The sequence below is a fragment of the Manduca sexta genome, chromosome 5 (assembly GCF_014839805.1).
Source record: "Manduca sexta isolate Smith_Timp_Sample1 chromosome 5, JHU_Msex_v1.0, whole genome shotgun sequence".
NCBI classification, from domain to species: domain Eukaryota; kingdom Metazoa; phylum Arthropoda; class Insecta; order Lepidoptera; family Sphingidae; genus Manduca; species Manduca sexta.
The window spans coordinates 6854370-6871482 of record NC_051119.1 but is presented as its reverse complement, the minus strand read 5'-3'; the positions used below and the strand labels follow the sequence as shown (position 1 = coordinate 6871482).

General features: G+C 35.7%; 2 protein-coding genes across 2 annotated transcripts; one reads left to right on the top strand and one right to left on the bottom strand.

The window, feature by feature from the left end:
- The first annotated feature begins 337 nt into the window (after positions 1–337).
- Positions 338–12619, top strand: LOC115453213 (maternal protein exuperantia-1). The gene is made up of 10 exons (XM_030181891.2): positions 338–539; positions 4796–4967; positions 7672–7824; positions 8099–8241; positions 8602–8807; positions 9277–9412; positions 10502–10650; positions 10997–11136; positions 11361–11451; positions 11732–12619. Exons 2-10 carry the CDS (start codon positions 4809–4811, stop codon positions 11791–11793), a joined length of 1239 nt encoding a protein of 412 aa, XP_030037751.1. The 5' UTR covers positions 338–539; positions 4796–4808; the 3' UTR covers positions 11794–12619.
- Positions 12620–12949: 330 nt separating this feature from the next.
- Positions 12950–16858, bottom strand: LOC115453212 (exosome complex component RRP41). Its single transcript, XM_030181890.2, has 6 exons — positions 16571–16858; positions 15976–16048; positions 14299–14435; positions 13677–13881; positions 13373–13467; positions 12950–13042 (listed from the first exon to the last, which is right to left on the bottom strand). Exons 1-6 carry the CDS (start codon positions 16739–16741, stop codon positions 12971–12973), a joined length of 753 nt encoding a protein of 250 aa, XP_030037750.1. The 5' UTR covers positions 16742–16858; the 3' UTR covers positions 12950–12970.
- Between the last annotated feature and the right edge of the window lie 255 nt (positions 16859–17113).

The window sequence follows — 17113 nt, the reverse complement described above, 5'->3', positions numbered from 1 at the left end:
TAGGGGAAAAGAATTGTCCATACAATCGTTTCTTTCTATTCTTCTCAGATACCTCAGATAATAAAATTGTATAATAAGAAGGGTCATATAAACAAAAAACAAAGAACAAAGAAAATCCCACATATTTCTGAACGGGACTATTTCCTATTTGTTTTTTTGATATGCTAGTGATTCCTATTGAATGATTAATCGAATATGACAAAAGGATAAATAAATATTTGACTATTGACATGAAATAAAAATACTTCATTATAATAATTTATTGAATACAAAATTTTCTTTAAATACTTTAAAGTCGCAATAATTTGTGACCTTTAGTCAAATAATTTAGATTTTTCAAATCGTTGCCACAATCGATAAACTGAACACAACAGTCTCTGGGGAACACACTATTGCGGTTTGCCAAATTGCCGCACACGTGCCGAGATTTTGTGATATTTTTACTAAATTATTTTACTTTGCAGTGTTTCGAGAGCGTCGCGAAGCGTCTTCATTACGCAAATATTGTTTATCAACATCTACATCATCAATTTCGCACTGTGAGTTGATTTGGAATTATTTTGACGTCCAGGGGTGGGGCAAAATGTCTCTCGAAAAAGTTCGCCACGTGTCCTATATTCTTTAATTTGCTTATTTTACATTTATTTTAGGTTTCTACGTATCGAACATACTAAATTGTTGTTGCAGTAGTTTTGTACAATCGTTCTTTAAACTTGTAAAACCGGTGTCTTCCGGCACCCTAGCGCTAATAATTGAGTTTGTTTTTCCCGGATCGATTAACTTTCGGCGCCTGTTTTTTTAATATATTCAGTACTAACAAGTATTATTCAAAAAACTATTATATGGAATTTGCGCGTAGACCATGACTTGCAGAATATTTGTAGTTCTTTTCCATAATATTTTCAATCTTACAAATAGTGCACTGACTAACCTTTACTATAAACCGCGCGAATATACTAGAGTACGTAACGACGTAGTTTCTTTACTTTCAAGTTATTGCCTAATATATGTTTACAAAACTAAATTTTGTTGCATTTAAGAAAGAAAAGTGTAATTACACCTTTTTTATACAATTTGCCTATAAATGAAAATAATAAATTTGGTTTAAATAAATAGATAACATTTTTTTTTTCACTGTCCTAAAGTGTCATGTTCTAAAAGATATATTTAAAACCCATTGCAATGATTTAAACAAAAGAAGAATTAAAAATATTGTAATAAAACCACAATTGTATCATAATTTTTTTTATAAGTAAATGAGGGTAGATTCCAAATTATATTTACACTTCTAAATACTTGCCTGAAATTAATGTAGATCATACAATAAAGTCTAAATTTCTTTTTTAATTATATTCTAAATATGCTGATCATTGTTTTGTTACTTTTTAATTTGTATTGTTTTATACAATTGGTAAACTCAGATTTGTGGTTATAGACTCAACTCCACTAAAGATATCATCAATTTAAACTAGACAAACTAATAAGCAAAAAAAATTTACAATTAACATGCTTTAATGCATCCTTAGGATACAATATGTCTTGTGATAATAAACTTTTATGTTATTTGTTTTTACCTCATCAATAGATTCAGCTATCATTAAGTCATAGAGAAATGTCTGGCTTTACTTAATTAATAAATAATTCATAGAGTATTTTAAATATTTGTTTATTTTTCTTGATTTATTAAAATTCAACAAGTTCCTTAAGTTTGTTATTTGTTTGAGACTAGAAAATTCTGTAAGGCAACAGGTACCAGTTTGAAAGAGGGTTCCTTTGTAAAATAACTGGTTTGTAGAGTATCACAGCATTTTTTAAAAGATCTCAAGTGTCTCTTTGAGAAATCATAAGGGGTACTTTCGAAGATGACAGGTGTGCTTTCAGAAAAGATAGGGGCTTCTTTGAAAGGCAGGTGCCACATTAACATGTCAGACAATACAAAGACAAGTGCACATTGACAGGTGCTCCTTTGAACTACAGTAGTTTTAAGTGTTTTCAGAAAGATTTTAGGCAATGATATTGAAATAAGGAAAATTTAGTTATCATGATTATGCTGATTTAAAATTCTCTCCATATGCCTATTTTTTTTATCCATTAAGTATTGTAATGAAACTACAAAATGTTTTTTATAATGTAAACTTGTAGATAATCACTTATTAAACAAACCGTGGGTTTGTCCATACAATCTGAGTATTCAGAATGCTTTATAACTTTTGCAATCCATTTAATACTTTGTATAATATTATGCATGCTTATCATAGCTTTGTGCCTATCCATTACCAAGCACATCATTTGTTAAGAAACAATTCATAATCTATTTCCTGTGTTGGTTGTATTTCACATGTAACATTTTGGGATTAAGATGAACCAAAAATAAAGTTAGGCTTCTTGTAAAAAGTAGAATGCCAATTAACTCTAAAGTTTATTATTGAGAATAGTGTAATTTAACAAATATTCTGATGCCTCATCAGTTAACGGAATGCATAAATTTATTTTAATTTATTCAGTATTTATTAAAATGCAAAGCTTGTAATGGGATGTCATTGCTTGATAGTAATATTTCCCGACTACTAACAATTAACTGTGAAAATTTTCCACAATTCATCATATTGATGCATGCACAAAGCAAGTCAACATGATTTATTCAAGTTCTATATAATATTTTTTAAGTATATAGTTTTGTTAGTGTAACAATTATAATTGAAAATTAGGGAAGATGCTTTGAAAAAATTAATACAACCTGGCCAATTCTTTATCAGAGACTAAAATTTAGAGCGGATGATGTGGCAAATAAAAGCTTCTTTTCAACTAACATTTATAATTAGTTTCGAATAATTAGCTAGTCTGAAAACCCAGTTCTTTCTGTACTCATTTACCATTAATTACTATCACTTCTAAGGATTTAAAATAGACAAAAATAACTTAAAGCCTATGAATTAGGACACATTTTAAACTGTCGTATTTTAATTTGTCTAGAAAATAGCAGAAAATTTACTATTGAGTACTTAAAGCTTTGCTGTATCTTCGGGAAATTTGTTTCATTTTTCTGTTTGCTTTTTATTCTTTTTATTATTTTTATTATATTCATCGATAACAAAAAGGTATGCATTCTTAAAGGTTTTCATTTGATAGTTATAGAATCTATTTTGCTAACAAAATATTGTATTAGAAACATATCTATAGAATGTTCGCTTCGATCGTCCTCACACGTACGTGTCGAAGTTAAAAGCATCCCTATTCAATAGATAAACATCTTTCCTTACGCTACACTTTGCACGCGTTCTGCCTTAGTTTTCGGCACTTCTATTCAAGCACTACTTTGTTATTTTAAATTGTAACTTCCTGTAACATTACATCGATTTAGTTTTGTAATTGGTACTTATTTATATGATAAAGTAATCGTTACTCATGTAGAATCGAAAAGAACAGGAATCTAAACACCCAGTTTTGTTTTGAACCAAGACTAAAATACTGAACTGAATAAGGACCGGTTCTGCATCAACTAATCGCCATTTAATATATTAATATTTACAATATCTAATATCTACAATGATTATCAAGCTTGCAGTGGGAAGAAGGGTTAATATTATCCTTCTGGCCTCACTTTTGTAATTTATGTAAAATCTAATTATCATGAGGACGATTTTCAGACTACTTTTATGCATATTATTAGAACCTATTAGTTGTGGCAGGTTCCATTTTCGGAAAATTTCATCTTTCGCCACTGCAAGGTTGGTTAATATTTGTCAGTATAATTGGAAGAACGTCATACCTTTTTTCCAATTGCTGTTCCCCCTTTGTGGTTGTAGTATATCTGTAAAGCAGTGTTATTTTGGAAAACAATAGTCAACATAGTTTAACTTGTGCTACTTTATCGACAACTTGTAGATTATTATGTTAATCAATTACAACTTATGGCATACATATTAAATGTATAACAAATAGTGCATGGGACAAAAATTTTATGAAATATAATCATATATGTCATAAGAAAAATGGAAATATACTTAATCAACTTGTTTTTATAAACACGTTCATAATTGTTCTGTTATCATGTTGCATGGTTTTCCTGAACACGTCACCAGATTTATAATTTTATCAAAACCAGCTCATCCATGCTGTAAAGTATTTCTATAGCATGGCAATTGGCCAACTCTTAGCGTCGGTTCATAAAAAGCTGCATATTTAGTAGATCGTGCCACGCTGTCGAGTAATCTGTAGCATCTGTCAATTATTTTAGAATTCTTGGTAGTGTGGAACTGTTGCTTCTTAAAAGCCTTAACTATAATCAGTCTTATAAAAATTTCGCAAAGCTATGCTTAGATAAAACACAAATTTACTCGATCAGCTGTAAGTCGCTCGCCATCTTGCCTCTTAATAAGGTTTAAACTAGGAACCGGTGATGTTTTTGACAGCTATTTAAGCAATTCTGAACCATCTCTTAACGCTAAAACAAGTTTATAAGTAAGACTGATAGCGTATAATTATCTGATAAAATGTTGTACACAACGGCATTACCCAAATCATTAACATTTTAGTTGAATTAATCACTGTGTCAACAATCAAAATATTGGCGGATGGAAAAAGTGACGAAACATTTTTTTTATTTAAAAGACAATTTTTTTAAGCTTATTTGAAATCACCCCTATAAACGTATATTGCGTCATATAACTTATTCAGGAAAAGGAAAAATTAACATTTAATTTTTCCTGGTATTCTGTTTCCAAATAGTCCACTTTTTAAATGCGTATAGCGACGCATGCGCGAGCTACATCATTCAATTGTTTTTTGTCTTTAGGTAAGCATCGTTAATGGCAATGGTATCCGAAGCGAAGGTAAACGGTGGCGAGATGGAGGCGAACACCGAGGTCCTGCCAGCCCTGGCGGAGAAGCCCGCAGGGTTGCCACCCGGCAAATACTCGCTCGTGGGTTGGGACATGGATACTACCGGAAGACGGTTGATTGATGAGGTAAAATCATGACATCTTTACATTTAATGGAATTGTAATAGCCTGATGTATGTACATTATAGATATTGAAGAAAAACTAATATAGGGTCTTTAAATCGATAGAAGAAAAAACAACGGTTTTTATCTATCCGTCTGTATGTGTGTACACGCATCAAGCAAAAACTACTGCATGGAATTGAATGCGATTATCTTTGATGTATTGTTTGAGGTGTAATTAAAATATAGGGTCTCTTTTTGGCCGAGAAAATAAAAAGCAGGACTTTTATCCCGGAAAAACTTCACGCGGGCGCAGACGCGAGCAATAATTAGTAAGCAACAAAAAATATGTTGACGTAAATTAAATTAACAATCTTTTTGTTGACTTTTCATGATAAGTAACTGATAAAGTAAAAAAAGGCGATTCGAAATTTTGTTGCAAAAAAAGAACAATAATGGTAATGTTAAGGCGATACCTCAAGGTCCATTTTCATACATTTTGTTTCGGCTTTAATCTGGGTAACTAAACAAGTATTGGCAAGTAAAGAATTTAAATTCACGTCTAGTTAGTGATTAGTTCTCGCAGTTGAAAGAAAAATGTAAAAATAATTAATAATCATGGATATTTCTGCCTTTAAAATTTCGTCATATTAAATTTTAAAGGCCAAAATATCCATGATTATTAATTATTTTTACATTTTTCTTTCAACTGCGAGAACTAATCACTAACTAGACGTGAATTTAAATTCTTTACTTGCCAATACTTGTTTAGTTACCCAGATTAAAGCCGAAACAAAATGTATGAAAATGGACCTTGAGGTATCGCCTTAAGTATGAAAAATGTAACTTAGATATTAAAAAAAAAAATTATGATATATCAATTTTTAATCTAATCGAAATAATTAAAGCTTGAAGGAAAACTATAAATGTATAATTCATAAAACGCAGTAACCGTCACGCCGTTTATAACTATGCATATTATTAAAATGTGCAACTATCGCTTGGATGTATGGTTTGAGTGGCTCGTCGGGGCAGGGAAATAATACCAAAACACTGAGTACCAAATATTATGAGTTTTAATACACTGAACACTACAGCATTAGGTAATAATAAAAAAACAGCGTAGGCTTAAACGTACGAGCCGCGCCCGCGCGCGCTTCCACCCCGGGAGAGTTGCTAGGGCACTGAAGAAGCGCGGACGGTAGGCGCGGGCGCAACTCGTAGGCTTTCAAGGGGTGATGGCACGTGATGCCGCCGTGTATTATGGTGGCGCGCTACACAAGTACAACCCTAATAGATTTCCAGTCTGTTTATGATCGGGAATTCCCCGCTGAATGTGTCTATCTTAAAATTTATCGGAGATGAAGTCCGTCATGTTCGGTAATTCTCCGGAAAATAAAATGCTCAAGAATGATGTAATGTCCGCACGTTATTATAAACAAGTGATGCTCATTATATTATTATCTTTTATTACTAATATTACAACGAAATAGTTGTGCATTTAAAACAGTAGATCTTTGAAGCAGTGTGATAAATCTATTTGTCAACCTACATTGTCGTGTCAATATCTTTGAGTTGCGGCCGTATCTACAATTATGTATCATTATTTATGGCCTATTTCACAGCTTCTCTGGAAATTATACTCATCACAAAAATATATAAGACGACCAAATAAATAAAATAAACGTTGAATGCAGGCCGCTTTCGACAGGTCCGTCTGGAAATCTTTGAGGAAGCATATGTTCAGCAGTGGGCTTTACACACGTGACAGACGATGATCAAATAAAAAAGTTACTCCAATCTATGCTCCCTAACAAATGGCTACATAAGTACAATCTACATTATCTGTTTAATACGATACCTGTCAAATAAAATGTATTTAATACTTGTGAAATATACCATTAGTTTTCTTAGCTAATAAACATTTGCTTTGTCGATCTGCCTAACGACATACGATCACACTACGCAAAAAAAGCAGATATGAATTGGTGTGTTGGAATGAGATGTTTCTACACTAGACCGAATCTGTGATGAAGGCTGTATAGCAATGACGTTTTACAAATAGACGCGTCATATACTAACAAAATGGCATATAAAAACGGCGCACTATTTGCTATATTCACGTATCTGTACATATAATTACAAATTGGCTCGAAGAAGGAATAAAAAGATGCAGTATACATTCGTTAGAAAAGGATATATATCCATCGACAGTTACGTAACAACGTTAGTGCCGCACGCTCATTGGCCGTAAGTCGGGCAATTACCTTACTTTCGTCTTGCCAGTATTGACCTCGTACAACGTATCTATGTAATAAAAACATCTTACCTGTATAGTCTTTGAAACTTCTGTGGTAAAATTAGTCAAAAATCCCCATAAAGTCCCCAAATTTAGATTTATTTCATCTAAGAATAGTATTATTGCAGTTTATAAATGATTTGAGTACTCAAAAATCTTTTTTAGACAATTAAATACCAATAAGCTTTTTTTTTTTACACCGGCACAGCATTTTGATCCCACTGTACCTGGTAAAGTGGAATACGATTCAGATAGAGTGTCGACATACGGGAAATAACGGTACAATTATGTCTGCCTCTGAAACTGCGTATGCATAGGCTGATCCCGGAACGCGATGCACTTCTTGAGATGCTATGGCGGGTTTTACACCTTGGTTACATGGTCGCTATCCGAGCGGATACAAATATCCATGTTCTTATTTGTCCACAGATATGCCAGATAGCAGCGTATACCCCGAAGCAGTCGTATTCTCAGTACATAATGCCGTACGGGGACTTGAACCCGAGCGCGCGTCGGAGACACAACGTGCGCGTCGTCACCGTCGGACGCTATCGGATGCTCAAGGACACTAATACTCATAAGGTAAAAAATAAAACATTTCTGGCACAAAATATGAGTTTTGTTTGATTTGAATTTGATTTCATAAGTTTACGAATGTTAGACATTAAAATTAAACCATGTATTACTACTGCTATAACACCGGGGGGACCCCCCTCGACCACGAAGGCTGCAGTCTTCGAAACGTCTGGATAAAAATTTAATAATCTGAAAAGTAGTTTAATTTTAATTAGTTTTGTCTCACGAAAATAGGATATTGGAAAAAAGGTCGCAATTTTAAGTCATGTCACCTTCACAGATACTAAAGACAAAGTCGGAGATATCCGCTTTGACAGACTTCCTGGACTGGTTGGAGAAGGAGAAGGGAGACGGCAGCGTGATCCTCATATACCACGAGCCCAAACGGTTCAGTCCCACCATGCTACTAGAGGCTCTTACCAGGCAAGTTGTTTTTGTATACAAATGATAGATGTTTTAGTTGTCTCCTTTATGGTTAATGTCCATTCATCATCATGAGACTACCGCGCCCTTACAATCGGTACGGCATCTCTATGTTAAGGGGCTCCTTTTTCCGCACTTGCCCGTAGTAAGTAGGGCCGTTGTCCGTGACAGCAACTGCTATTAAGTAGGATCAAAATCATTCATCTTATGACATTGAGCGCTAAACTTCCGCGAGTTTCGCTCGAACGTAACGTTAGTCAAAACAAAAAAGAAAGTTGACATATTTGAAAGTTAGAGTCAAGTGGGTACATAAATTTACTACAAGTCTTGCATTAAAGTTGACATTCCCCCGGCCCGCAGGCACAAGTTGTTGGACCGTTTCAAGTCGATAGTGGCCGGCTTCACGGACAGCTACGCGCTCGCGGCGGACAAGTGCAAGGCGACGGTGAAGTCCATGTCACTGCGGGTGCTGGCCCGCGTGCTGCTCGACGCGGACTCGCTGGCCGTGGACAGCGCGCTGGAGCGGGCCGCGGCCGCCTACAGGATCGTGGAGCATCTTGCGCAAGGTAACCACAAGCAGGAATGGTCTAAAGACCATCATAATTTGTCAATTTGATTAATTTCGTTGCGGGATAATGTCATATTAGTGCTCCCTGAGACTCACCGAGCTTCACCGCTCGGTGTCACAATGCGCGCCACTGCTGGTCCTGGCTTACAGGAGTTGTACTGGTGGGTGAGAGGGCGGGAAAGTGTCTAACCAGGAATGGTCAACAAAAAAAGGATTTTTAATGCCCTTGTGTCAATTATGACATTTAGCATCTACAACCGGTTCTGCTGTCAAGGGAGTAGGTGTGATAGTTTTGGATTGGTCAGATTAGAATTTCTTTTGTACAGGTTTAAGTAGATTACAAAATGAAACATGGATTATATGAAAAGTGGTTAGATTTTTTTGCATAAGGCTGACGCTGATTTGTGTTATATTCAGGCTATCGTACGCTTTATCGTTGTTTCACATAAGTGGATATTAATCTTCAGGCGAGCAGCAAGAGGTGGGCGCTGGCGGTGAAGGTTTATCGGCAAGTAAAGACATGGTGGAGACCGCACGAGTGTGGGCGCGGCCTGTTCACACTGAGCTGGAGGCGTTGGCCAACCTTAAGAAAATACTCGAAAGGTAAATTTACATATTTACGATTTCATTTCTCAGGTTAAGGAACCCAGTGTCATGCCATGCAGTACTTTGTAATTCAAAGTTTGGGGAATAGTAAGAGTAGCTATAGTTCATAGACAATGTAAATGATCATCAGGCTATATTTTGATCTCATTCATTTGTCCAAAAACATATTTTTCAAATTTCATCCAATAAGGTTACACATATATTATGTATGCCTTTTATCCCCGGAGCGGTAGACAGGTATGCAATTGGTGCACCCACTTTTCGCCGTGTGTATTCCGTTCCATGATTTGATAGACAAGCCTATCGCCATATCGGCCACAAATTTCAGACTCCGGGCTAATACTCAGTAGAAAAATCCAATATCACTTTGCCTGACCCAGGGCTCGGACCCGAGATCTCAGCACTGCCGTCGTACCGTAATACAACTAATGACACCGACGCAGTCAATAAGGTATGTTTCGACATTTCGCAATATGGGCAATGAAGTGCAAGTACTATTAATTTGCACTAAGTTGGACCTTCGTATTATTTCTAGTTAACAAGGGCCCTAAGTAATATGTCTATGTTTTAAGCAAGTTCCGATTAGCAAGAAAACTTGCAGAGGTCGACTTCCGCACGCAACTTTTACCGAATTAACAATTACGCTTGCAGGAATTGCGACAAGTCGCGTGTGTATAAAATTATTGAAATATTCCCGCTAGCGATTTCATATGTTTACGAAAATGTTAGACATCTAGATAAAATTATTTTTCGGATCTTATCGCGGTTTATTATATTATAATTTTTTCCCCGACATTTCGAAGACTGCAGCCTTCATGGTTACGTGTCGGATAGATTCAAGTCGTCCGAAAAGTCAACGTTACAATATAATACTTCCTATATTTTTTAAGTGTACAATTTTTTTTTATTAAAACTAAAAAATACCATGACCAGTTTTATTAAAAAATCACGATAATATCCGAAAAATAGTTTTATATCGACGTTCACGGTGTAACCTTATCTGTAAGTTCTTATGCAATATATTGCTGCGAGAACTTGCTTGTCTAAACTTTAAAATGTATCAGCAATGGTTTTGTGGTGTTTCAGACAGAACACGTTCCGTCCTGTGTTCGCGCCGTTGCTGCGGTCGGCGCGGCCGGAGCGCAAGCGCGTGACGGCGCTGCGGCGTCTGCTCGCCGACGCGGGCCTGCTCTACGACCAGCTCAAGGATGCCTGGCAGGAACAGAAGCTCACAGGTACCGTACCTGCTGTAGTTTCTAGGTATTAGGAATAGCACACTAGCGGATGTAAAAGCATGATCATCTTGAGGTATCGCAACATGCTGTGTTATACAGTTATTACTCCATAATATATGGCATTTCGTATGGGTGTATGTTCTGTGATCCCTATGCCTGTTCCTTCCATCTGCCTATAAATATAAAAATCTTAAGTATAACATGAATGTTATTCAATGGGGCACATAATAATATTCGATATCATAATATTAATATTCTCCCACTAGGCTTAGATGGTATATGCTATCACTAGATCCAAAGAACTTTTATATTTTAAACCATCATGATAAATAATGTGTATTTTCAGGCCTCGAAAAACAGTTGGCAGCATTATCAGTATCCGCGAAAGAGGAGGATATAAAGGAACTGATCGAGATATTTGACTGCCACTTTGACCCCACTAAAGAGGCGAAAGGCCCGCGGCCAAGGACACCGCGCGTCAATAGGGTGAGAGAATATTCTAGAAATATTTATTCCTAAATCGGCTTTAAAGCCCGTCCGTCTAAGGCTGCTTTTCATCTTATGAAAATTTTGCTAGATTATCTTCACAATATCAGCACAAATTTATTTTATATCAAACATGGTCAAAATTTGACAATCCATTAAATAAATGGTCTTATAAATAAGAAAAATTCTGACAATGTATTTGAAAAAAAAAATTATCTTCACAGCCACGGTCCATTAACGAAACAAATGAGGCAGAGGGCAGCACCAGCGAGTCGCACAACAGTTCACCACAAAACTCACCCAATAAGACTAATGGTAAGATAAAACATACGACATAATTATAATCAAAGCCACTGATATAAAATTTCAGCAACAGTATAAGTTTATTCAACTTTTTCTTGCATAATCTTCTGTGAGTAAAAGGAATGTTGTTTTATAAGGATACGTCTACTAATTATGGTATTAGCCTATATGAAATTTTTATAATTTTTTGACCTATAATAATTAGTCTAAAATACTAGTTTTTGTAGGACTTATACCGTCATGTGTGTCTCATAGTGATCATAGATTCATAGCTAACGTATGATGTTTTCAGATGTGGCAGCAGGAGATACTAGTCAAAAAGTGGCCGCGCCCGAACCGGTAGCGGCTAACTAACAGCGTTCACAAAGCTTAGACTTTTCTACCACATAACTATCGTTTAGTTAAAGCCATAGGGATGTGACCAGATACATTTATTCGTATTATAAAACGTAGGTTAAGTCTCCTTTGGAATTGAACATTTGTTTTGCATGCATCGGTGAACGAGATAAGTTTTTTGTTTACATTACGAGCCGACGGCCCACATGTTAATCGTTTCATTTTGCTTTACGCATTTTATACATAGTGGATAAATGTAGATGAGTGCCTTAGCAACTCAGTGTAATAAGATAAACATTTTTGTATTGTCATAATATTTGAGTCAAAGGTGTGCGGCAACTTATTTGTTGCGGCTGCAATATTTATATGACCGCGTTTAAGCGGCGGTTGCAATTATGTTGTTTACTAAATGTACGTTAGTTGTTGATCGCGTTTGGCGATTGGTATTTTTTCATTTACAAAGTGCTTGTAAGGAAGCGATATTTATTTACGGCGTTGCGCGGCAATGTCTTTTTATTTATGTTATTTATTAGTACGTGTGCAATCACAGAAGCGGATGGACTGATACAAACATCCGGTATTTAAAAAGAATATATTTTATTTTTTATCTTGTTCCACTTGTGTTGTCATTTTTATGCTACGTTTCGCGCTATAACATTTTGCTGACTGTATTTTTTTTCTACCATAGAGGATATTTCATTTTATTTTTACCATAAATAAGCTATGTAATAAAAACAGTGTGTACCTTTTAACTTACCTCTAATTTAGTTAGTTTTAACATAGACTGTACATATAATTTAATTTCTTATTTTGTTCAGATCTCTAATAAATATGTAAGTCTATATTTTTTTGTATTATTTCATTGACATACGCCAGCTTAACTTTGTGTACTTAAAAATCTAGGTATACAAATACCTCTTCTATCATTCAGGGAGGTAACAGGGATTTACCAATAATATAAATCTCCGAAGATTTTTAGTATTCAGTAGTCTACTAGTCGACCATTAGCATAATATATTGTAGCGCACACGCACGTTGCGTGAAGTGCGCAATGCGTATTCGGCCACACCCCTTGTACGCAGAAACAAACCAAACCATAAGGATTTATACTTCATTATTTTTGGGTTGTTTCAAAATAATCTCAATAAGATAAATTAGTAATAATTATGACAAATTATATTAAAAGACCTTTATTTCATATAGTAACCACATCTTGTTTGGTCCATCCTTCTACTAAATGTTCGCGCACTGCTTTGTCCAATATCACCTGAAAGGATAGAATGAATTATAAAAATATTGTCTATGGAGGTAGAGAATGTAATACCCAATAAGTCTATGGCTATTGCAAGGGATATGAAAAGGTGTTCTAAGTCTTTATATTTTAGAACCAGATGGTCTTTATGGTGGATTTCCTTTCACCTGTCCTTATGCTAAATTTATTATATCTTGTAATACTTAATAAGCACTTATAAAGATTACATATCTTTATGCGCACTTTATCTACAACCGTTCAGTAGTTATTTCAGTTCTTATTAGTACAGGACCCTCAACCTTTGGCAGAGTTAAAATATTTTTTCTATTAGATAACAGTACACACCTCAATATCTCTGCATCCTTGCATGGCCCTGCTTAGCACCACGTCAAAGTAATCCATGTGGAGACGATGTGACATTTCCAATAGTGCTATGCTTTCTGTAACGAAAAATAATTGTTTTGGTAGAGTCCAAGCTTCAAGGATTATCCTTCGCCAGTCGACATAAAATGCCAGCCTCTTTGCAAAATATACACTGACTGACCATGGAACAAGGCACACATATGAGGGAAACTATAATGCTTCCTGGAGAAATATACATACCCTAACCCAGGAAAATGTGGGATACAAAATATATGATCAAACTTACCAGTACTTGGCAGGCTGGCCACAGTAAGACAAACGCCGCCTGCAGCCTCCTCTACATGGCTCACGTCCACCAGGGGCTCGGGTTCGCCGCCTTTCCACGCCATGGAGGAGGAACAGGCGCACGCATAAGCTCGCAGTGGTATGCCCGCGTCTATCAAAGCTAGAGTTGCCACGTTCACGCATGCGCAGTAAGCGCTGCCGTCTGCCTGGAAATTATGTTTATGATTAGGCATTTACTGCTTACTATTGATCAAATGTATGGCAAATAGCTCGATATACACTAAAATAAAATTTTCGTAAATACGTAAAATACATCGCCATGTAAATATGCATTTCTTTCATAACCACTCTCATGTCCCTTAAAATACAAATTATCCAGTGAATCCTCAGGCATGGAAATTGTATATTATCAAGTAGTTTTTCGGTGGCCGAAATAATGCTGTCTTTACTTTGCTGGACATATACTGGCTAACCTAGTTATGTCATTGGAATTTGACACCATAGCATGGATTTATAGGCTATAGTGATCTTCTTTGGATTCTTCTACCATAGTCCTTATTGCTACAAAAGAAGCTCAAATTCAACAATGTCACAAAAATCATATTTTCTATCATCCGCTATACCTGCAACACTTCAACATAAATGTCAATCTGAGACCGAGGATACAGCTCCGTCTTGATGGCGGCTGCAAGCGCCTGACGCAGATGTAACGACATCTCTTGCGACTTGCGATCGCCTCGCGGCCTGTTCTTTCTTTCACCTGAAAAATTTTAATGTGTATTATATACGAAAAGATAATGGTCTCAGAAACTTGGTGGGTGCAGGCCACTTCAAACAGGTGGAAATCTTAAGGGAGGCCTATGTTTAGTAGTGGACATCCTGTGGCTGATATGACATATACTCACACCTTTTATTTTCTGAAAAGGTGAAACACACAAGTAAGCTATGTCCCAACTACTAAATTACTGGGGTAAGTCTATTGGCATATCAAGTACAAATTGTGACAAGGCTAAGCACAATATAAATATAGTCACTACAAAAAAAGGGGGTAGGCAGAGACATAGATAGGTCTTGAGGATCTTAAGACATTTTATTATACCCTCAACATGTATCTACAGAGGTGATTGCATCTTGGTATACCTAAGTGTTATGAAACCCACTTTTACCATGTATAGTCTGTTCTGTGATGTTATAGGTGGTGAACCTATTGCCATATTGAGCAGAAAAACCTAATATCACATTGTCCAACTTGGGGTTTGAAGTGGAGACCATAAAGGGATGGTCATAGCACACTTGCACTAAAATTGGAACTTTTTTTATATTTGGGCACAGCAAAGTGTCGCCACTGCGTCTGATGGTAAGTTATTGGGCTCCAATAAAATGTTGATTGACAAGAAATGATTATTGAAATTAAACTAATTTTCGGATTCTATCGCGGTGCTAGTATTTTATTTTCTCCCGACGTTTCGAAGACTTTGCAGCCTTCATGGTCACGGGGGGGACTGAGGTGTTGTTCATCCGTAAAGTCAAAGTTAAAATATCTACCTACATTTTACAATTATACAACTTTTTAAATTTTTTATATTATAGCAGTTGGTGGTCCGATCTCACGTAGAATGAGCTCACAGTGTCTTGAAGTCTGGCAGCCGGTCTTTTGGGTTCCGATTTAATTAAATGTAGAACTGGATCCCAGGCTTGTGCAAGCTTCCAACCATCTTCCCTATTGAAATTAGGATGTTTTTTAATTTCAATAGCCTCGCGAATCATCCTAGGCAGGAATCGGTGTTCTTTGGCGAGGATTTGTGGCTTGTCTAGTCGCAGATAATGATTGGCGCCTCCCTCAGAGTGTTCAGTGACTGCAGACTTCAAGAAATGATTACTCCAGAACAGTCAACAAAAATATGCCGTTTTGTTGGAACATTGTATGTCGGAACAACAGACATTCATGTAGGTCACTCTGGTAGGTTTTAACACCTTGTGTTAAGTAGTCAATATCCAGGCGGATATAAAAAATATTGTACCAGCATTGTCGCTTATCATGGGCACCGCCAATATTACTTTTAGGGATATATATCTGCATAAGTTAGTACTACATAATATCATTATTTTTTTTTTAAATAAAAATTGTGCATGTATTTGCATATGCTAAACCATAATATAACCTCTGTGGTTGATGGTTTCCATTGTCATTCAGTTATTTTTATTGTGCTTTGTACCAAACTGGGGGGTGCACATCCACCCCCTCGCAACTTTCCACCGGCGCTCACTGATGTAGTTATAAAATATAGAGATAAACACACCTGTGGAGAATGTGGCCATACTGTACTGACAATTAACAACCACTCCTTCAGTTAACTGTTTTGATTTTGATGCCTGAAATAGACAAATAAGCTTATGATACAAAAGATTATTACTACTAATTGTATTACTAATGAATGGCTATATAATAAATTTGGGACACAGATTTACACGCTGGATACATATTATAAACCAGCTAGCTTTTGTAAGTGATCCATCTTGCTTCAAAAATTTCAATAAAAGCAATATTTTTTTAAGTGCATGTTACCTTATAGGAATAAAATCATTATTAATTGTGGATACTTTTTAATAAAATAAATAAAACGTTATATTTTAAGTATGTTTTAGGCACATAGGTACTTCAATGAAATTACGTCGTGGCCAAGGCATCATGACTAAGGCTGCTTTGTGCCCTGTATAAAAAAAAGTTCAGTATGGCTGATGTAGACAATTTTTGAGCACGGTAATGTGTTTGAAATTAAGCAACACACGGCGAGTCTCTTTTTCGATTTTTGCTGTATCAATCGTTTACTAATAGAACTCTAGGTTATATATCTATTGGTACAACGTATATAACGTATTATAATGTAATCTTACTTGATGCGGCCCATACACAGCGGCCAAAACTTTTGTATTTCCCTGTTCCAAATAAGCACTCCCGTCGGGTTGTGTAAAAACACCTAATTTACATCGAATTCTACGAAGTTCGTTTGGTCTACGTCCGTCTAGTCGCAACCCTTGACTTGACAATAAATCTGGACCAGGCATTGTCACGAATCTTCTTGGGAATTTACAAAATATAAATAATGTTTGCACGTGAATTTAGTAAACAACGAATAAACCTCGCCTCATTTTGTTGACACTTGACAGTCAAGTTCGGACTTCGGAGCATGCTAAGTGTCAACGTCAACTAGGGAAGATCTTGAAAATTATCGATATTTACATTTGAATGTTTATCTGTTTATCATAATTCAATAGTAATATAAATGTGAAAGTTTATAAGATGTTTGGACTTTTTTAAGAAATAAATGCGGTAGCTTGTGAATATACTCAGATGAAATTTATTACACAGATAAACCATATCTTGAGTTTTCATAATATTATATATATTCTTCTTCACGAAAAATTGTCCAGTAAAAC

Coding starts and splice junctions, on each gene's coding strand:
- LOC115453213 (XM_030181891.2), top strand. CDS start 4,809: ATGGCAATGGTATCCGAAGCGAAGGTAAACGGTGGCGAGATGGAGGCG. Junction 4,968..7,671: donor GAAGACGGTTGATTGATGAG/GTAAAATCATGA, acceptor ATTTGTCCACAG/ATATGCCAGATAGCAGCGTA. Junction 11,452..11,731: donor CTCACCCAATAAGACTAATG/GTAAGATAAAAC, acceptor TGATGTTTTCAG/ATGTGGCAGCAGGAGATACT.
- LOC115453212 (XM_030181890.2), bottom strand. CDS start 16,741: ATGCCTGGTCCAGATTTATTGTCAAGTCAAGGGTTGCGACTAGACGGA. Junction 14,436..15,975: donor TATGGCCACATTCTCCACAG/GTGTGTTTATCT, acceptor AAAATTTTTCAG/GTGAAAGAAAGAACAGGCCG. Junction 13,882..14,298: donor TTTATGTTGAAGTGTTGCAG/GTATAGCGGATG, acceptor CATAATTTCCAG/GCAGACGGCAGCGCTTACTG.